Source organism: Crocodylus siamensis, chromosome 3, assembly GCF_052110815.1.
Source record: "Crocodylus siamensis isolate JL-2025a chromosome 3, ASM5211081v1, whole genome shotgun sequence".
NCBI lineage: Eukaryota > Metazoa > Chordata > Crocodylia > Crocodylidae > Crocodylus > Crocodylus siamensis.
Window position 1 is genome coordinate 38,128,443 of NC_143397.1, and position 17,616 is coordinate 38,146,058.

General features: G+C 40.7%; 2 protein-coding genes across 5 annotated transcripts in view; both read left to right on the forward strand.

Moving 5' to 3' along the window:
• RASGRF2 (Ras protein specific guanine nucleotide releasing factor 2) overlaps positions 1 to 7,947 on the forward strand; it is a 249,315-nt gene extending 241,368 nt beyond the window's left edge. For both annotated transcript variants that reach the window (XM_090038177.1, XM_090038178.1), the window contains exons 25-27: positions 427 to 544; positions 1,292 to 1,360; positions 2,660 to 7,947. In XM_090038177.1, the coding sequence (XP_089894303.1) occupies positions 427 to 544; positions 1,292 to 1,360; positions 2,660 to 2,752 (280 nt within the window). In that variant the 3' untranslated portion in view covers positions 2,753 to 7,947. The remainder of the gene's footprint in view (positions 1 to 426; positions 545 to 1,291; positions 1,361 to 2,659) is intronic.
• A 9,545-nt stretch (positions 7,948 to 17,492) lies between these two features.
• CKMT2 (creatine kinase, mitochondrial 2) overlaps positions 17,493 to 17,616 on the forward strand; it is a 38,129-nt gene continuing 38,005 nt past the window's right edge. For 2 of the 3 annotated variants that reach the window (XM_090038179.1, XM_090038182.1), the window contains exon 1: positions 17,493 to 17,577. The gene's annotated coding sequence lies outside the window, so the exon portion shown is untranslated. The remainder of the gene's footprint in view (positions 17,578 to 17,616) is intronic. The other variant, XM_090038181.1, reaches the window with a different exon arrangement.

The window sequence follows — 17,616 nt, forward strand, 5'->3', positions numbered from 1 at the left end:
AGTATGTACAATTGTGTGCTGATATTAAAATGCTTATAATACTTCAGAAGAACACAGACCATTGCCCAGAAACATATATAGTTTTGTGCAGGCCTTATTTCTGTGATTATCTGTTGTTTGAGATTGAAACGAGAATATATTTTGATTTCCAATAATAGCCTTTATTGAATGGTATCCTTCTTTTTCTAATATTTTGACATAAGATATTTGATACAGTCTGTGAAATGTGCCACTAGTAGAAGTGGGTATGACAGACAAAATAACAATAGTTGTACTTCCTTCCCCTGACCTGTGAATTTGGTTCATTTCGTAAAAATGTGTTAAGTAATAATAAACACAAAAATTAGAAAGATGTGTATTATATAAAAATAATGTCTTGCAAATTAACTCAGGGTAGTAAATTTGATTTATTTTCTTCTCCTGCAGCTGTAATCCCCCTGCAGTTCCTTACCTTGGAATGTACTTGACAGACCTAGCATTTATTGAAGAAGGAACACCAAACTTCACCGAGGAGGGTCTGGTCAATTTTTCCAAAATGAGAATGGTAATTTTTATTTCATTATATGTTTTCATTACAGGCATTTAATTACAGGAGTTATTCACTGATTTACTTGCAACATTTGAATTGTACCTGTTTGAGTACATCATGTATTTTCATAAGATAGAGGATTGAAATCAATCATTTGCATTTGAATCCAGAAACAGTCTTTTATCACCACCTACTGGCAAGCTAAGGAATACTGCATTGCAAATATAGTCTTTGGTTTGTGGAAAATTGCCAGAAGAAAAAGCAGCTAGTATAGGTTTGTTTAGGTGTGGTAAATGTTTTTTAAAAACGTAGCTGCCTTTGAAATTCAGCTGGGAGCATTATTCATACCACATACCTGAAGTTGTATTTAGGTCTGCTCTCAAAGAAAGCAAAAAAGGATGTAAAAGTTTATTATCTTTTAAATAGAGATAGAGAGGCCAGTCCTGGGAAATCTGGACACCAGCTGCCATCCTTTCCATAATTTATTACACTGTTTATGATGATAGGTTGCAGAGTCACCAAAAGAAAGAGGTTACTAATATAAAAAAGAAGGAAGAAGGTGATCCAGCTGAAACTGGATCTGAATGATTGATTTGGGAGGAGAAGCGCTTTAAAGCTGAAGAATAAAATCTTGGTTATGATAAATTGCGTATTTTTAGACTTAGTTAATCCTAGGTGTAGTCTTACTGAAGTTAGTATGCTAAAGACAAACAAAGCCTATAAACACATGGTCTTATATATATTTATATATTCATTTGATAGATATCACATATTATCAGGGAGATACGCCAGTTCCAGCAGACCTCTTACCGTATAGAGCATCAACAGAAGGTAATATTGATCATAGGTACTATAATACACTGATGGGATGGAGGTTGTTGAAATGAACATATTTTATTCTTCCACAGCAAAAGGAGATAGACAATGGAATTGGTGCTAGCACTTTGGGTTGTGACTGGGGGATTCTTTTTTTCTGCAGTTTTGCACATGAGAGTAAATCTTGCCTTCACCTCTGCAGCAGTGTAGTCTGCATAGTGGTGGAACCAAAATACATCTGCTTGATAAAGGGCCAGGATTTGGAGGTGCCATTCAAGCTATGTTCCCCCTGTGTAGCATGGAGCTCAGCTCCACAGAGAATGCCAACACACGGGGAGTAGGTGATAGAGTAGAACATAACCCTCTGATGCTGCTATGTGTATCCTGCCATTTTGTTCCCTGCCCTTTATGGAAGTAGCGTCTTACATCAGTGGGGGATACTGGCTTGAAGGGAGGATTTATTTTCTATGCATCTTCTTAGTGCCCAGACCAGCAATATGCTGAGGAGATAACAAGGCTGAGGATTGGCCCTTCCTGAAAGGGTCTTGGCTGGGACTTTTGCGAGCAGCTGAGGTACTTTGAATCATGTACAATCAACTATTCTGGCTCACCAAGAAAACAACATGCAGAAGTTTAAAATATTAATCTGAAGTGAACTGAAGCTGCTAACTGTTGTGCAGAAAAAACAGAGAAACTCAGCTGAAAAATATATAGAATCATAGAATCCAAGGGTTGGAATGGGTCTCGAGGGTCATCCATCCAACCCTCTGCCTGAGTGCAAGAATGCTATTTATAAATCATCCCTCACTAGTAGATATCCAGCCTTCTCTTTAAAACCTCCAACAAAAGAGATTCTAGAAGTTCCCTGGGCAATCTACGCCATTGCCTAATAGCAAGGAAGTTTTTCCTGAGGTTTATCTAAATATACTTTGTTGCAATTTGGAGTTATTGCTTCGTGTCCTGCTTTCTGCCACAAGAGAAACAGTTCCTCCTTTTTGTTATGGCAGCCTTTCCAATATTTTAAAAATGATAGCATGTGCCCCTTTAATCCAAATTAAACATACCTAATTCCCTCAACCTTTCTTCTTATGGCTTGCCTTCCCACCCCTTTATTGTTTTTGTTGACTTCCTCTAGGTCCTTTTGTGCTTCTCCACATCCCTTTTATAACAGGTATAGCCCAGAACTGCATGTGATACCCTGGGTGAGGCTTAACCAGAGCCAAATAGGGTGGTACTGTGATTTCTCATGTCTTACTCTAGATGCTGCTTAATTATGCCCATGCAGTCTTTTCAGCTGTGCTTCCTTTATTGCAGGTCACTCACTATTTACTTGACAAGAGCCTCATCATAGATGAAGATACTTTGTATGAACTATCCCTAAAGATTGAACCTAGACTCCCTGCCTGAGGAGCCAACTTTGTCCCTAAGTCTGGAGAAAGATTTAGTGAATGAACAAAATTATGCATGCCAAAGCCTACAACAAGGGGGAAGATTGAGAAGAATGAAAGCTCTCTTTTCCAATAAGGGAGATTGAGCCTCACAGAAATTCCCTTTAAAGCAAGGAAAATCAGCTGTTTGAGGTGAAAGACAGAATGCTTCAAACATGGGTTAAGTGATAATGCTTTGCAAAGGGGACTGTGCATTTAACAGAAAACAGAAGGTTTTTGTGTGAACAGGTACTTTTAATGTGACAAAAAGGGGACAATTCTAAATATAGGTACCTTAGTCCATTAGATTAAGATAAATGGGCAAGACAAATGGCATTGATTTGGTATAGGTTGCTCATCAAATATATATCTACTGAGGCATTTGCAGGATTAATCCAGTCTCGTTAGTTTATGTTCATTGCAAATAATAGGAGCTTAAGAATCATTAACTAACCTTCAATGGAAGCAGTATAACATCTAAAAACATGAGCTCTACAGCATACGCTTGTTTAAAAAATGTTATTTAGTTTTCCTTCATAGAGTATTATGTTTTTAAAATGTCTTATCTGCCTTTTATAAGGCAGCGGATTTTACATATTACAAATTAGCTTCACTTTGTAAATATTTTTTCACTACATGATGAGGACATTTACTGAATGGAAAGTAATGTTTTCAGGTAATTGTTTGGGTAATTGCTGGCCATGGGCACCTGAACAAGACAATGTGAGTGTGGGAGTTGTTCTTGGGTCAGCAGTGTCCAGGTTCGGGGTGGGGGGCGGGAAAAGCATGTAATGAATGACACAAATTTTGCTTCTGATAAAGATGTTTGAGTTTTCTGCACCTTTTGTACACGCTTTGGGTTTAAGCATCCGGGACAATTCAATCAATGAAGCACCTTCTATACACACTGTGAGAGGAAATATCTGTCTGACCTAGCAATGGTCAGCAATGAAGAGTGCAAATAGCTATTTTGTCTTACCTGAAGTGAATGGTTTGAAAAGCATTCTATTTCTGCTCAGTTATTTAACACTGATTCCACTGATCAGTTCTAATCTCTTTCCTCCATGGTGAAGTTTGACTGTCAGGAAACACAATGTATAATGTTCATTGGGGAAGTCAGCTTTTGCAGATGAGCCTCAGTTAGAGGAAAAAGTACTTTTTGTAACTGTTTTAAAACCCGTGCTAGTGTGTGATATTAGGTAGAATTCACTTCTGAAACTAAATGATGTTTCCTCAAGTTTCCAAGAGTGGCCTGTTATGGTTGCTTGGAAATGAGTTCAAGTGCATCCCGTAGAGTACATCATAAAACAAAATGCAGGTATTATCACTGTTGAATAACTAGGCTGGAAAAGTGTCCTTTCTTTTCCAATGATTATCAGCCAGTTGAAGAAATAGGGCTATATCACTGTTTACCTCCCTTAAATCCTCTCAGGGAGATGGATGTTTTAAAAGAAGATTGTGACCTGGGCCTATTTGATCTGACATTTCTTACTCCAATTATGATGCTTCTTAAGGCTAACAATGAAAAATGGATCTGCCTGGCTTGTGCTTTCTTTGTCTTTATTTGCACTTTAATTACATTGTTAGCTCAGCCAAGAGCTGTACAATAAATTCTATTTGTTCTAAGTGTAAACGCTAGCATTTATAAATGTAACTTTGCAGCTGTAAATTTAATTAAGTTTGCTGCACCACAAGGACCATCTTTGTAAATAACTGCACGAGTAAACATCCAATAAGTACTAGAAGATTCCTCAATAAAAATAAAATAAGGAGGATACTTCTAGAAGCATCTTAGTTCTGATTAATGAATGCTATAGTAATGAACTTGGAAAGTATTATTTATAGAAGCTCTTTATTTTTTAAAAAAGTTGCTTGTTTATTACATTAGTGACCAATACAAAGGTGACTGCATCTCAGTGCATGGCAAAAAGGAAAAGCATGGGTTATATGGACCATAAAATCAACTTACTGTATATTTTCTGTTAAAAAAATTACCATAAATCAATTGTATAAAATGCCTCAAAGTCATGCAACAGAAAACGGAAGCAGAAGAAATAATAGCGCTAAAAGCAAGTTTCCAGCTTGGCTTTATTTTTTATCTCCATTTACAAAGAAAATGTGAGTGTAAATGTCATCACTGGCATTTGTGGCATCTCCTTTTAATCACTACTTCACTTTCTTGTGTCCCATTTCATCAGAATTTTGAGGTAGAGCGTGATGGCCCCATCAGGGATGATCTTAGGATACAAAAGGAAGTTCCTCTATGTCTTCTCCCATTATTCTATTTATTTTACATTCTCCACAGAAACTGAAATTAAACTCTTTGTTATTAGGATTATATGTACAAATGGCAGCATAAACTATATGCTGCCTACATATAACTTCTTCCAGTTTCAAAGTATTTAATAAATATTAACTAATTGTTTCTTGTAGCACTGTTAGGAAGTTAGCAAATTATCCCAGTATCCCCAATTTCACATGAAATAAAACAGCAGGCTAAGGGGTGATTTTTCACAGATGCTGAGCATAAACAATTTGAGATTATTGGGCACTGCTGGTGCTCAGCACCTCTGAAAAATCAGGAGTAAGTAACTTACCCACATCTATACAGTAAACCAGTGGCAGAGTTGGCCTGATATCTCTAGAATATCTGCGTCTTGGCCTGATGTTTAGACGACGAGAAAATAATGGCTACTGTATACATGGGAAGAGGTTGGACACAGAAAGAATTCCATATAGCCACAAGGATGGCTACTCCAAAATGTGAATATGTGTCTTGTTAACCATAGTTATAGATAACATTTGCATCTGCTCACAAAGCTTGAAACGTGCTTTCTTTATGGACATTGCAGGATAGTATCCTCCTGGTAGGTTGGACCTACTATCAGGTGCTGCAGTCTCTGCAGTAATAGACAACATATTCCAGTGTACTCCTTGGCTCTGATTGGCGCCTGCATAATATACTTATCCAACAACCAGTCAGACGGACTGTGGTGTTCCCCCTCCTCATCTACATGTGCTGTATAATATTGTGGCTCATCTGCTTCTTTTGCTTTTCACTAAAGAAAGTGCAGGGAGAGGATGGGCATGATTGGCTTATCTACTTCTTTGCATACTTCCTGGGTCAATCGTGCTTCTGTTACACAAGTTGTCCTGCTCATGTAAGTGGGGCTACCTGGAGGATTTGTTCCCTTAATTGTGATTGGAAAATTTGCCCTCAATTGTTATCCTGGTGAATCAAACATAGAAATCATACGTTATGCTTCAGGCAGGCAGGGAGCTGCATCTAGGGTTGGATTTGGGATCTTAGGGCAGTAACAGCATTGGGCCAGACCTGGGGCAGAGCCATGATCCCCTCCCCAAAATGACCCTGCCCATAGAACTTGTGCCCATCACAGAGGTGGGTATACAGGCAGTGGATTGCGGCTCTGCCCTGAGCCCTGGCCCTGCACTGTCACTGCCCTAAGATCTCCTGGCCCTGCTTACATGTCTCTCTCCTGAACACTGCTCCCCACCCACCCACATTCCCATCCCACTCGCCCATCCAAGTGCCCTGCCCACATGGGTCCTACCCCTAAGGGTGGGTGCAGAAATGGACAGGTTGGGGTGTCCAGGCAGCAGGGCCAGGTCTGGTGGCTGTGGCAGTCAAAAGGAGCTGCAGCCACCAGAAAATAGAGTCCAGAGGCTATGCTGCCCCCACCCCACCATGTGCCTGGGGATGGCGGGCCTGACTGCATGTGCCACAGCCTGGACTGCTTCCCGTGCCTGCCCTGGGTGGGACTAAGAGACCTGCCATGGGCCAGACAAAACCCCTCTGTGGGCTGGATCTGGCCCACAGGCTCTATTTTGTCCACCCCTGGTGTAACCTATTCTTTGTGAACAGAGATGCATACGAATAACGGCAAAATGCCAAACGTTATCGGTACATACTAGAGTCTTCAAATAGGAGTCTTATTCCCTTGCAGTGAGGCTGCTCCAGGAATGTACAAGGGAAGGAAATTGTCTGAGACCTTTCCCCCTTCAACTCTTTGGCCCCTGTACTAAGGCTGGATGCAATCACACTTCCTCCCACCCCTCCATGTTCACCAACTGCCCCCTCCTAACTTTCCCTGGGTATAACACCCCTGAGAGGGCAAGGACAGGAGGCATAACTGTCTTGATACAGGTGAGGATGGTATAATTCAATCTGTACATCCATATAGCAGTTGGGTGCACGTACCAGAGACCTCTGTACCATTGCTTTCCTTAGGTTGGTAGGAACCAGTATGTGACACTCATTCAGTGTGAGCCACTGCTGTATATTTGATTGAAGTCATGACTTAGCATAAAATGAAAGAAACCTAGACCAGTTTAGTTTACAGTCAAATTGTCTATGTTACATGATTTTCTTTCAGCAAATCCAATAACACGTCAAATGTAGTATAATGTAACTATAATGAGAAATTCCCTTTGACTGATGAAAATGTTACTATTATTAGAGAAACAACCCTCCTATTGTCTTAAAATGAAAGTTTCAACTTTTTATTTAAACTATTTATTAACTTTAAGTATGTCAGTTTTGACTTCAGTACATATTAATTATCTCAGATTTTCCTAAATAGCCATATTTATTTGAAACTTTATTTGCATGGGAAATTATATTTTTCTCCATTTACTTTTTTCATTTCCTTCATTTACTTATAATAAACAAATAAATGATATAGAATTCCAACTGAGGAAGCCATTTCTAACCACCCATAATTTTTCATTAACCAGGGGCCAAACCCCAAAGTTCTCATTCCAACAAAAATCTCCTCGGCTTTAATTGGGACTTTTCTGAAATAAGGACTTCAAGGTTTGACTCTTAACTGGCTCTCAGTTACTTGCCTGTTACCATTTTTTGCCTCCAAAAAATTAAATGTCTCCGTATATAATGTTCTGTGTCTGACATGCTTGCTTTTGGTTGCTTCATTGTATACTTCCTTTTGTGGTTGTCTCTGAAGTTTTTGTTCCTTAGGTGAACAGACGTGCATTTATTTTACAGATGTAGTGATATCAATCTCATCACGTTAATGCACACCCAGATGTTTTTTGCATGTACTGTAATTGATCTTTTGACCTGGGGTTATTGCTGTGTATTGTTACTAAGGCATGTCAGGCAGGGCTTTGTGCCTACAGTCAAATTAAACCATTTCTTTTTCCTGAATTCAAAATGTTCTTGTGTGTTGCTGTTTTATTTTTATCTCAACATGGTAGGAAAATGGAATATAACTCACTTTCCTCCAACAACTACAGAACCGTTTTTTGAAACATGGAACAGCAGGGTCAGACCCTAGAAATCAAAGGCATGATCAGGCAGAGTCCTAACCACTTCCATTGTTGGAGAATAGTTTGACTTATTACCCCTTGTCCCTTGCTTATTTATGTTGGTTTCAAACTGGTATTGACTTCATTGGAATTACTACTGATTTATATGGATGTCAGTGCAGAGAACTGAACCTGTTTTCTACATAACTAGAAGAGCTGAGAGTCAGGGTGAAGCATGGGTTATAAATACCTAACTGAGATAGATGACATAGATTCGATAGAGCTGACTCTCCAATTCATTTTTCTCTCACTCTGGAAGACATTTCACAGGTCTGAGCTGCAGAATTTTACATGTATCAACTTCTCCTTCAGTGTCATGACCGATGTAATGTCAGTGTAAACAGATGTTAAGAAAAACTATTTCTCCTCCTTGCAAACTCAGTCACAAAATATTAATGAATGCTCTTGAAGCACATGCTTGCAGACATATATGCAAATATATTAATATATAATTGCTGATATATAGACACTACCATGTCTGTTTCTTTCCTGTTAATGAGATCATCTTCTCCAAGCAAAACATTATGATGCTAGCCAGCCTAATGCTGACTTCATGTAATTGTTAACCGCAAGTTGATATTTTAATTAAGTTTAAAAATATATGTCAAACCATTACCAACTTTTTGACTTTTGGAAGAATCTCACTGGTTTGGTTTGTTTGTTTCCCTGAAGATCATAGCACCTTGAGTCAGATGATGATGTGAGAATTTCAGCTTCCTTTTTCCATTTCCCATTTTTAAGTGACATTAATAACCCTTGTGGTTATGGCAATCCCTCCTCCCCTTCCCCCCCGAAAAATAAACCTGGGGTTTCAAAAGACCCAAAACCCAGAATAATCAAATCTGATTATTCTTTTTGGAGCTCAACCCCAGATTTTTTTTTGAAAGTTTAACAATACCGATGCCATAAAAGATTATAAAATACTTGAAAATGTTAATATGCTGGATGATTTACCAATAGGAGGAAGAAGAGCTTCTAAGACTCACTGCCTGCACTGAAACCAGGAGAAGGTGAACTACATCCCTCAAAAGTCTTTGCAACTTTTGCAGATTCAGGCATGTGCAGGCTTTATATAAATCCTGCTGCTCATTGCAGCACATAAACTGCTTGTCCTGAGAAAAGTGGGAAAGCAGCTGCAGAGAATGCCCAGTAGATCTCAAAAACTGTGTAAAGGAAAGTGCCAGCTTCTCACAGTCTCACATGCTTACTGCTTCTACCCTTTTCTTTAGGTGAATCACAAATGGGGTGCATCTACATGTGCAACTAGTGCAAATGAATAAACTCCAGAGGTTTTTGCTCCCTGGCATGTTGTTTGAATGTGTGCCCAAAAGCAATTAACTGCTGCGCAAATGGCTCCAGAGTTTATACATATGCAGCATGGGGAGCCTGGTCAGAGCAGTCCTGACTGGCAGGAGGCTCTAGGGATCAGCCTGCCAGTCTAGAGCTCCTCCAGCCAGGCTCAGTGTGCTGCAGAGGGGCTGGCTGGAGCATGAGGGTGCTTCTGTGTGGGGCTAGCTGGAGGTACCCTTCACACTGAAGCATCCTCATGCCCCAGTCAGCTGGATTAGCAGCAAAAAACTCTGCAGTAGGGTATCTACAAGTACTACCCTGCTGTGGAGTTTATTGGTTTCCTGCACCCTAATAGGGGTGCACTCATAGATGCTGAGACATTTACTGCAGAGCTGATTAGTCAGCTCTGCAGTAAACATCTCGCATAGATGTGCCTAGGCAGAGTTTGAATACTTTTCCTAAAGAGTTTTGCCCACCTGTAACTATAGTAATGGAAGGGTCTTTCTTTTAATATCAAATAACTACATTTTTATTTGTCTAAGGAAAATAGCATTATTTCTACACTTCTGTCTGTCTGCCCGTCTCTCAATTCTTCATCGCCAGGCTTCTGCCTAAACTCTTCCTACCTTCTTTCTGCCTGGTTTCTTGCTACTGACTTAAAAAGTGTATCCTCTTCTCATGCCCTTTTCTATAAATCATTTAAGAATTAGTAATTAATAAAAAATATAAATTCATGAGTACTCTGATGACGTCCGTCCTTCAGATCTGTTTTGTTCTCTGTCTTTGGGGTGCATTGTACAGTTGATTTTTTTGATTCATCAGTTAAAAGGCTGCTGGCCAGGCTCCAAGCAGTCGGCTCACCACTGCTTCAGCTCCAGGAGGCCTCAAGATCCCAGGTAAGGTTGCTGGGGCCAGTCAAGTGCTGGCCCCAGCCTCCCCTATTCCACCTGGAGTAACCTGGCATTCCCCAGGGACAACTAGCAGTGGCACAAGGTGCCGCTGCTAGTTGTCCCCAGGGAACCAGACATCCATGATAGTGTGGACACCGCCAAAGAGTCTGACTTAAAGAGGCCACAAAACAGAGAGATGAGGCACAGCTACCAGACGGCATAATTGCCCTGAGAAAGATTAGCTTGACTAGTGGAATATCAAGACCACTAAAAAGGAGAGAGGATAGTTAACGTCTGTAGAGTGAAGAACAATTAAGTCAATTGACTCCTTGAGCTGTAGAACCAGTAACACCACAGCTGCTGCATGTGGAACAGGAATCAAACCAGGGCAGAAAATCATCTTCCCCACTTAATACATGCATGCCAAGTTTGGGCTGATCTTGGGGGAAAGTTGTGTGAAAAATATAATACTATTTCCAGAATTTATTCCTCATTTTTCAGCATGTCATCTAAGAACCAAAATGGATTGAGCAAGCAAATACATCTTGATGTTTGTCAAATTTTTTCAGTGCAAGAAAAAATCAAAGTACCTGCCAGGTTGCTTGGTTTTAAAGTACTTAGCAGTGGCAGAAGGATTGAAACACTGCCGAAGAGTTGGATTGTTGTAAGTCTTTCCCCCTCCCCCCACAGTTATATGTCCATCATTATAGTTTGTTTAGTAGATAATTAACCAGGGGGTGTCACATTCGATATTTTACTTTGTTTCAAGAAAGTAACTACTCATTGCACTGGAAAATGATACATTAACTAACACAATGAGAGTTCCTCGGAAATTTGCCAGCCCACAAGCATCTTTAATCCTGTTTGTGAGAAGGGAGAGAGAATTCAATTGGCACAGTCTATTTAAACTGCTCAACTAGGGGGAAAAAGTACTTGAAATCAGTCTTTATTTGAGTTTGAGCCCCTTATGCAAACATAACGAGCTTTCTTAGAACTCCCAATGTTTGACTCACTTGGGATATTGGGTAGGAGAGTTTAAATGGGGGAGGGGAAACAAGGCCACTTTTGCACTGGATTTTCAGTTTAGAACAGACCTAGGTAGAAGTAGTCTTGTGGCATTTATTCCAGTTCCCTGACAAGGCAGAACCAGCCCTGCATGTACAAAACAAACAGCAGGGAATTTGTATTCTCAGAGATAGCTAAAAATCTCTATTTCATATGTTGGGTGGTGATGAATTCAGCGTAACAGATGATCAGAAATATAATCTCAGCTCTGCTTGTTTACCGAGGTTTCAGTTCCTTGCAGCTACTGCCTCTAGAGTCCATTCATTTATGCAACTTGGGAACTTTGTTTATGTTTCTATTCTAGACCCTAAATAAATAACAGTAATAATAACATTCACCGTAGCACTTATTATTCCATTCCAAAACTTAAATAACTCCACATTTTACTATTATTTATTATATTCTGCTTATAATTATACCTGTCCTTTTAAAGGAACAGGGTTCTGAGAAAAATCATTGTTCTTTTCCTTTGTTGCCTCAGAGACCAACCTTAACTATGCAAGATAGACCTGTGTGTAGAGCTCCTTTCACGTCAATGAGCTACTCCCTACTTGTAGGACCTGGGGCCTACTTGTAGGACCTGGGCTTTAATGTGTCAGTTAAAACCTGTGCTTCATTAATATCTACCCCTTCATAGTCCTTTGCATATACTGTCTGGACGGATTTGTTTTGCCCATGTTTATAATTCTAAATGAATGTTGGTATTTTTCTGAAGCCACTTTACAGACTCAAGTAGCTTTGCCATTCAAACAGACATCAAGCAGGGCTGTGTGATTGCACAAATTCTGTTTTCCATCTTTCTTGTGGGCATCAAGATGCTCATCCATGACTGTCTGCCACATGGCATTGGCACTGAGTAGAGGGTAGATGGAAACCTTTTCAATCTCTCCCGCCTCTGTGCCAAAACTAAAGTTGCTTCAGCTTGATTGTGGAACTTTAGTACGCCAATGTGCTCTCGTTGCATATACAGAAGAGGACCTACATACAGCCCTTAACTGCTTCTCAAGCATACCAGTGCCTGGGACTGACCCTTAACATTGTAAAAACAAAGGTACTTCACCAGCCAATTCCAAGCCAATCAACTCACCTAGCTTGTCTGTCATCTTCATTGACAGACAAGAGCTGGAGAACGTTGAATCCACGCCAGAAGATAGGTGGGTGATCCAGGCTGACCTGGACAAGCTCAGCAAATGGGCAGACGAGAACCTCATGGTGTTTAACACCGATAAATGCAAGGTTCTCCACCTTGGGAGGAAAAACCTGCAGCACCCTTATAGGCTCGGCAGCGCTACGTTGGTTAGCACTACAGAAGAAAGAGACTTGGGGGTCATCATTGACCACAAGATGAACATGAGCCTGCAATGCAATGTGGTGGCTAGTAAAGCGACCAAAATGCTAGCGTGCATCCATAGATGCTTCTCGAGCAAATCCCGGGACGTCATTCTCCCCTTGTACTCGGCCCTGGTGAGGCCGCAGCTGGAGTACTGCGTCCAGTTTTGGGCTCCACAATTCAAAAAGGACGTGGAGAAGCTTGAGAGAGTCCAGAGGAGAGCCACGCGCATGATCAGAGGTCAGGAAAACAGATCTTACGATGACAGGCTGAGAGCCATGGGACTCTTTAGCCTGGAAAAGCGCAGGCTCAGGGGTGATCTGATGGCCACCTATAAGTTTATCAGGGGTGACCACCAGGATCTGGGGGAACGTCTGTTCACCAGAGCGCCCCAAGGGATGACAAGGTCGAACGGTCACAAACTCCTGCAAGACCGTTTCAGGCTGGACATAAGGAAGAATTTCTTTACTGTCCGAGCCCCCAAGGTCTGGAACAGTCTGCCAGCGGAGGTGGTTCAAGCACCTACATTGAACACCTTCAAAAGTAAATTGGATGCTTATCTTGCTGGGATCCTATGACCCCAGCTGACTTCCTGCCCTTTGGGCAGGGGGCTGGACTCGATGATCTCCCGAGGTCCCTTCCAGCCCTAATGTCTATGAAATCTATGAAATCTATGAAACACTTTGCATAGCTTGGCAGCCTTTTGTCGAGAAAGGCCAACTTTGATGAGAAGACCCAACATAGATCCGATGTGCCAGCTCTGCCTTTGGAAAACTGAATCATCATGTGTTCAATGATTACATCAGGATTTGAACAAAGCTCATACAATATAAGGCTGTGGTAATCCCAACTCTTCTCTATGGCTGTGAAGCTTGGGTGACCTACAAGACCACCTGACCACCTGGAACGCCTTCACCTGTGCTACCTCCAAAAGATCCTTGGCATAAAGTGGGAGGATTGTCACACAAATGCCAGTGTCCTCACGGATGCTGACACAACCACTATGGAAGCACTGATTATTCAACATCAGCTGTGGTGGACAGGGCACTGTGGGCACATACCTGATGTACTTTTAACAAAATAACTGCTATATTCCCAACTCAGCCAAGGACAAAGGACATGTGGGGAGGGGAGGGAGCAGAGGAAATGCTTCAAGGACATCCTCAAGACAAACATTAAGAAGTGTGACATTGACACTACAAATTGGGAAAAACTAGCCCGGGACAGGGCTACAGGGTGACACCTTGTGAGAGAGCATGCATCTTACTTTGATAAAAACCATCTCACCCTGGAGGCAGAAAAATGATAGAAGCAGAAGGAAACAAGATCAAGAAATGTGTGTTCTTTCTCTCCCTTTAACCATCATCTGCAGTGTTTGCCAGAGAGTTTGCAGCTCTAGGATTAGCCTTCTTGGCCATCAATGAACTCATTTACAACCCTTTACTTGACCCATGTGACAGATCATCTTTGACCATCATGGATCTCTGCTGCCAACAGGGGAGAGTCCACAATTTCCCTAAGAAAGAGCAAATGGAGAAATAAATTTGCCCTTAGGCTGCACAATTTTGAGAAAAATGGTGGCCTGCTGGAGTGTTAGACTTGCTCCCCACATACTAAAAGAATTAAAAGTGGTATGATGCTCCTCAGGGTGAGGTGAGATGAAACCTTTTTCTCTTGTAAAATCATGGAATGACTGTCTTGCAAAACACATAAAATTGCCTATACAGTATTCTTACTATTTTTAATAACTTAGGTTGACACCCAACCATTTCTACCTCACTTTGTCCTTCTTATTGAAAAAAATAGTATTACAATACTCTATAGTGCCAATAGTTTTTAATATAACTTACAATATTGGTTTTTTTTACAATTTGTAAGGGGTACACAGTATTTTCTTTGTAACAATGTAAATGCCTCTGTTTCTCCAAAGGAAATCCAGGTCACCTCCATATTTAGGAAAATCCATTCTCCATTCTCTGGCTAGTAGATGCATTACTATTTATAGGAAACTTTTCCTTCAGTATGCACTTGCTGGTCTGTGGGAAGAACTGGAGCTATTTTAAACAAGTTGGCCAGATCCAGTTCTGGTGTTAATTTAGTTGAGGTTTGTTTGCAGCAAGTAGTATATTCTCTACGATGAATGAATTAGTTTGTAATCTAGCAACTATAGTGCTACATACCTTTGATAAAAGGGTCTTTTTCCTACTGATGTTCTCTTTCCATTTAGTGAATAGTTCTGAAGTAAATTGACATGGTACAGTTCAGTTGGCATTCTTGCATATCTTCTGTATCAGTATCAGGTACTGAGGATCCAGTGAAATCAGAGACAAAACACCTATGACTTCCACTGGGTGTTGGGTCAGGACTTAGTGCAACTTCTAGGGATAATGCAGTTTGTGTACCTTTTCTCTCAAGACTCTTTGCTGTGTACAACATATCCTGTAGCTCCTACTGAAACATGCTCAGTAGTTCCAGTCATTGGTAATGCAGTCATTACCACAGTGCCAATAATAAATAACCAACAAGAATTGGTCCCATGAATAGTTTTATACTTCTTTTGATTACTAATAAGTTGTTTCTCAAATACCAAGGTTTAACTATGTGACTGCTGAATGGCAATCCAACTCCTTTTGGAGGGCTAACTAATATTTTATGAATAGCAACTAAATTAGCACTCAGCTACCACTATCTCACCAGCACAAGCTACTGAGACTCAGAGAACATATTAATTGGTAGGTTGCCACATAAATATTTGGGTTTGATAGAAATGAAAATGTAACATTATCTCTAGATTGCCTGTTCATTCGTAATATTCCATCTATTTCTTTAGTTGTATTCCTTAGAGATATGATCAAAGAACAGTTGTAAGATCAAGGCTGGTTTTGAAATATTAATGTTAATTTGATGTTCTTTGGAAATCTGAAGGGATTTGTCTGGAGACATTTGCCAGGTGTTTCTGTTGTCTTTGATCTTTGGCAGCATTTGGGAGGTTTTTGCGTAGTAGTTGTTCTCTGTGGCTCCAAATCAACAAAAGATTTAAGCAGCTGCTTAACTCCAGATATGTGTTTCAATCCATTACTATTCAACAGAGCATCTGAGCATGTTTCAGTCAAATGCAAGTTCCTCGTGCACTTAACTGTCTTGCTAAAATGGGAGTGACTTAATCAGAAATCTAACATTGTGTGGTTGAGTCTTTGTTGAACTGGTGCCTTCCTGTGTGATGCTTTCATTTTAAGCCTGAAACTGGCTGGATAAGTATAGCCCAAGCACAAAAGGTCTGTTTCACTCAGTTTTATCAATACTCTAGGGAAGTCAGAAGACTTAACATTTGAGTTACAAATATTGTTAGCAGGGCCTACAGTTTGAGATTGGAGTTGTAGAAGTTTTGGATATAATAAAATATGGCTCAGAAGTCTAAATTTGCACAAAAGGAGGGACTTTCAGAGGTGCTAAACACTGGCCTCATTTCCCTGCTACTGTACCAAAAGTCCAATTGACCTCAGTGGAAGGAGACTTAGGCCAGTGCTGAATGCTTTTGAAACGTCAGCTGAAAGATATTCTTTCCCTCACTTCCTTAGCAGTATGTAGCTATATTTAAAAAATAATCTAAATCATAGATAGGAGGAGATACATGTCCTTCAACTTACCTTTGCCTCTCAGCAGTGCCCCCTCTCCCTATCCTTTCCTCCTCCTTCCTCTATCCTTTGTGTTTAGATTATATTATTCGTTTCTATTTAGTACCCTTGCCCTTGGCAAGTCCATTCATAGCTTCTGACAAAGGAGACTATCACTGAGAAAGTTTACGCTTTTCTGAACAAATTAGTGTCTACGGTGCCATCCTGCCCTGCCTTTTGCTTGACTTCAGACTAATGCGCATTTATACACATACATTTTCATGCTCAGACATGCCGGATCTCTGGTGCACATGACCTGAAGCGTATGGCACTGGGTTGCTTACAGCTGTATAAGCAGTGAAATGTGCATCAGTGTGGGAAAAATGGTGGCAATGCACTTTTGAACTAACACCTTCTATGTGTGTTAGTTCAAAAGCAGACTGCCACCATTTTCTGCATGCTGACATGCATTTTGCCACATATGCAACAACAAGTGATGCAGCACCAGGTGCTTTTCAAAGCACATGTTGCTGCAGCGCTTGCGTATGTAAAAATGTGGCTAATTGGTTGTGGCTAAAATGTGGCCCAATGTGGCTAACTTCCTCTTTCTTTGTAACTGGTTACTAATGCATGTCACTGAATTCCTCTGCCTTAGGAAGAGACAACTAAGATAAGAGCAGTGAATAGAAAAGGAGAAAACAAACAAAGGAATGGACATGACGTGTCTGCTAGAGGCTCCTGTCATTTTTCTTGAGGTTACATGCCACCTGTTCTCTACTCCGGCCAAATTTCAGTCAGGAACTTCTAGAACACAAGTAGGGGTCTACTTCCATCTCTTTTTCCTTAGTTCTGGTCCTCCCACTGGGGCTGTGAGGAAACAATGGTCTAGAGCTGCTCCAGTGGCCTGTGTTACCCATGGATTCCCTTATGCTTCTGTGGGAAAAAGGTCTTTACAGCTGAGACTCAAGTCTTTTATGTTATATTTATGACACAATCTCTTTTGGATCAGTCACTCGAAGAAAATGTTGATTTCATAGCTATCACGCGTGTGCTTCACTGCCTCATCCCCTGGTGTGTTCAAGGACACTGCTGTGTGAACAGGCATTATCAATAGATCTGAATGAAGCAGCATTGGGCAGTGAAGTCATCATTTTCCCCTTCCCCCTCCTCCTCATATGACCTGGAATCTTGTCAGTGCTTAAATGAGTTATTCATGTTACACTTCTGGGCTGACTGCAGGCAGCAGGACGCGGCGAACTTCAGCTTCAAGGTCAGTTCCACTAACTCTGCTTAATGTTAATTCACAGCT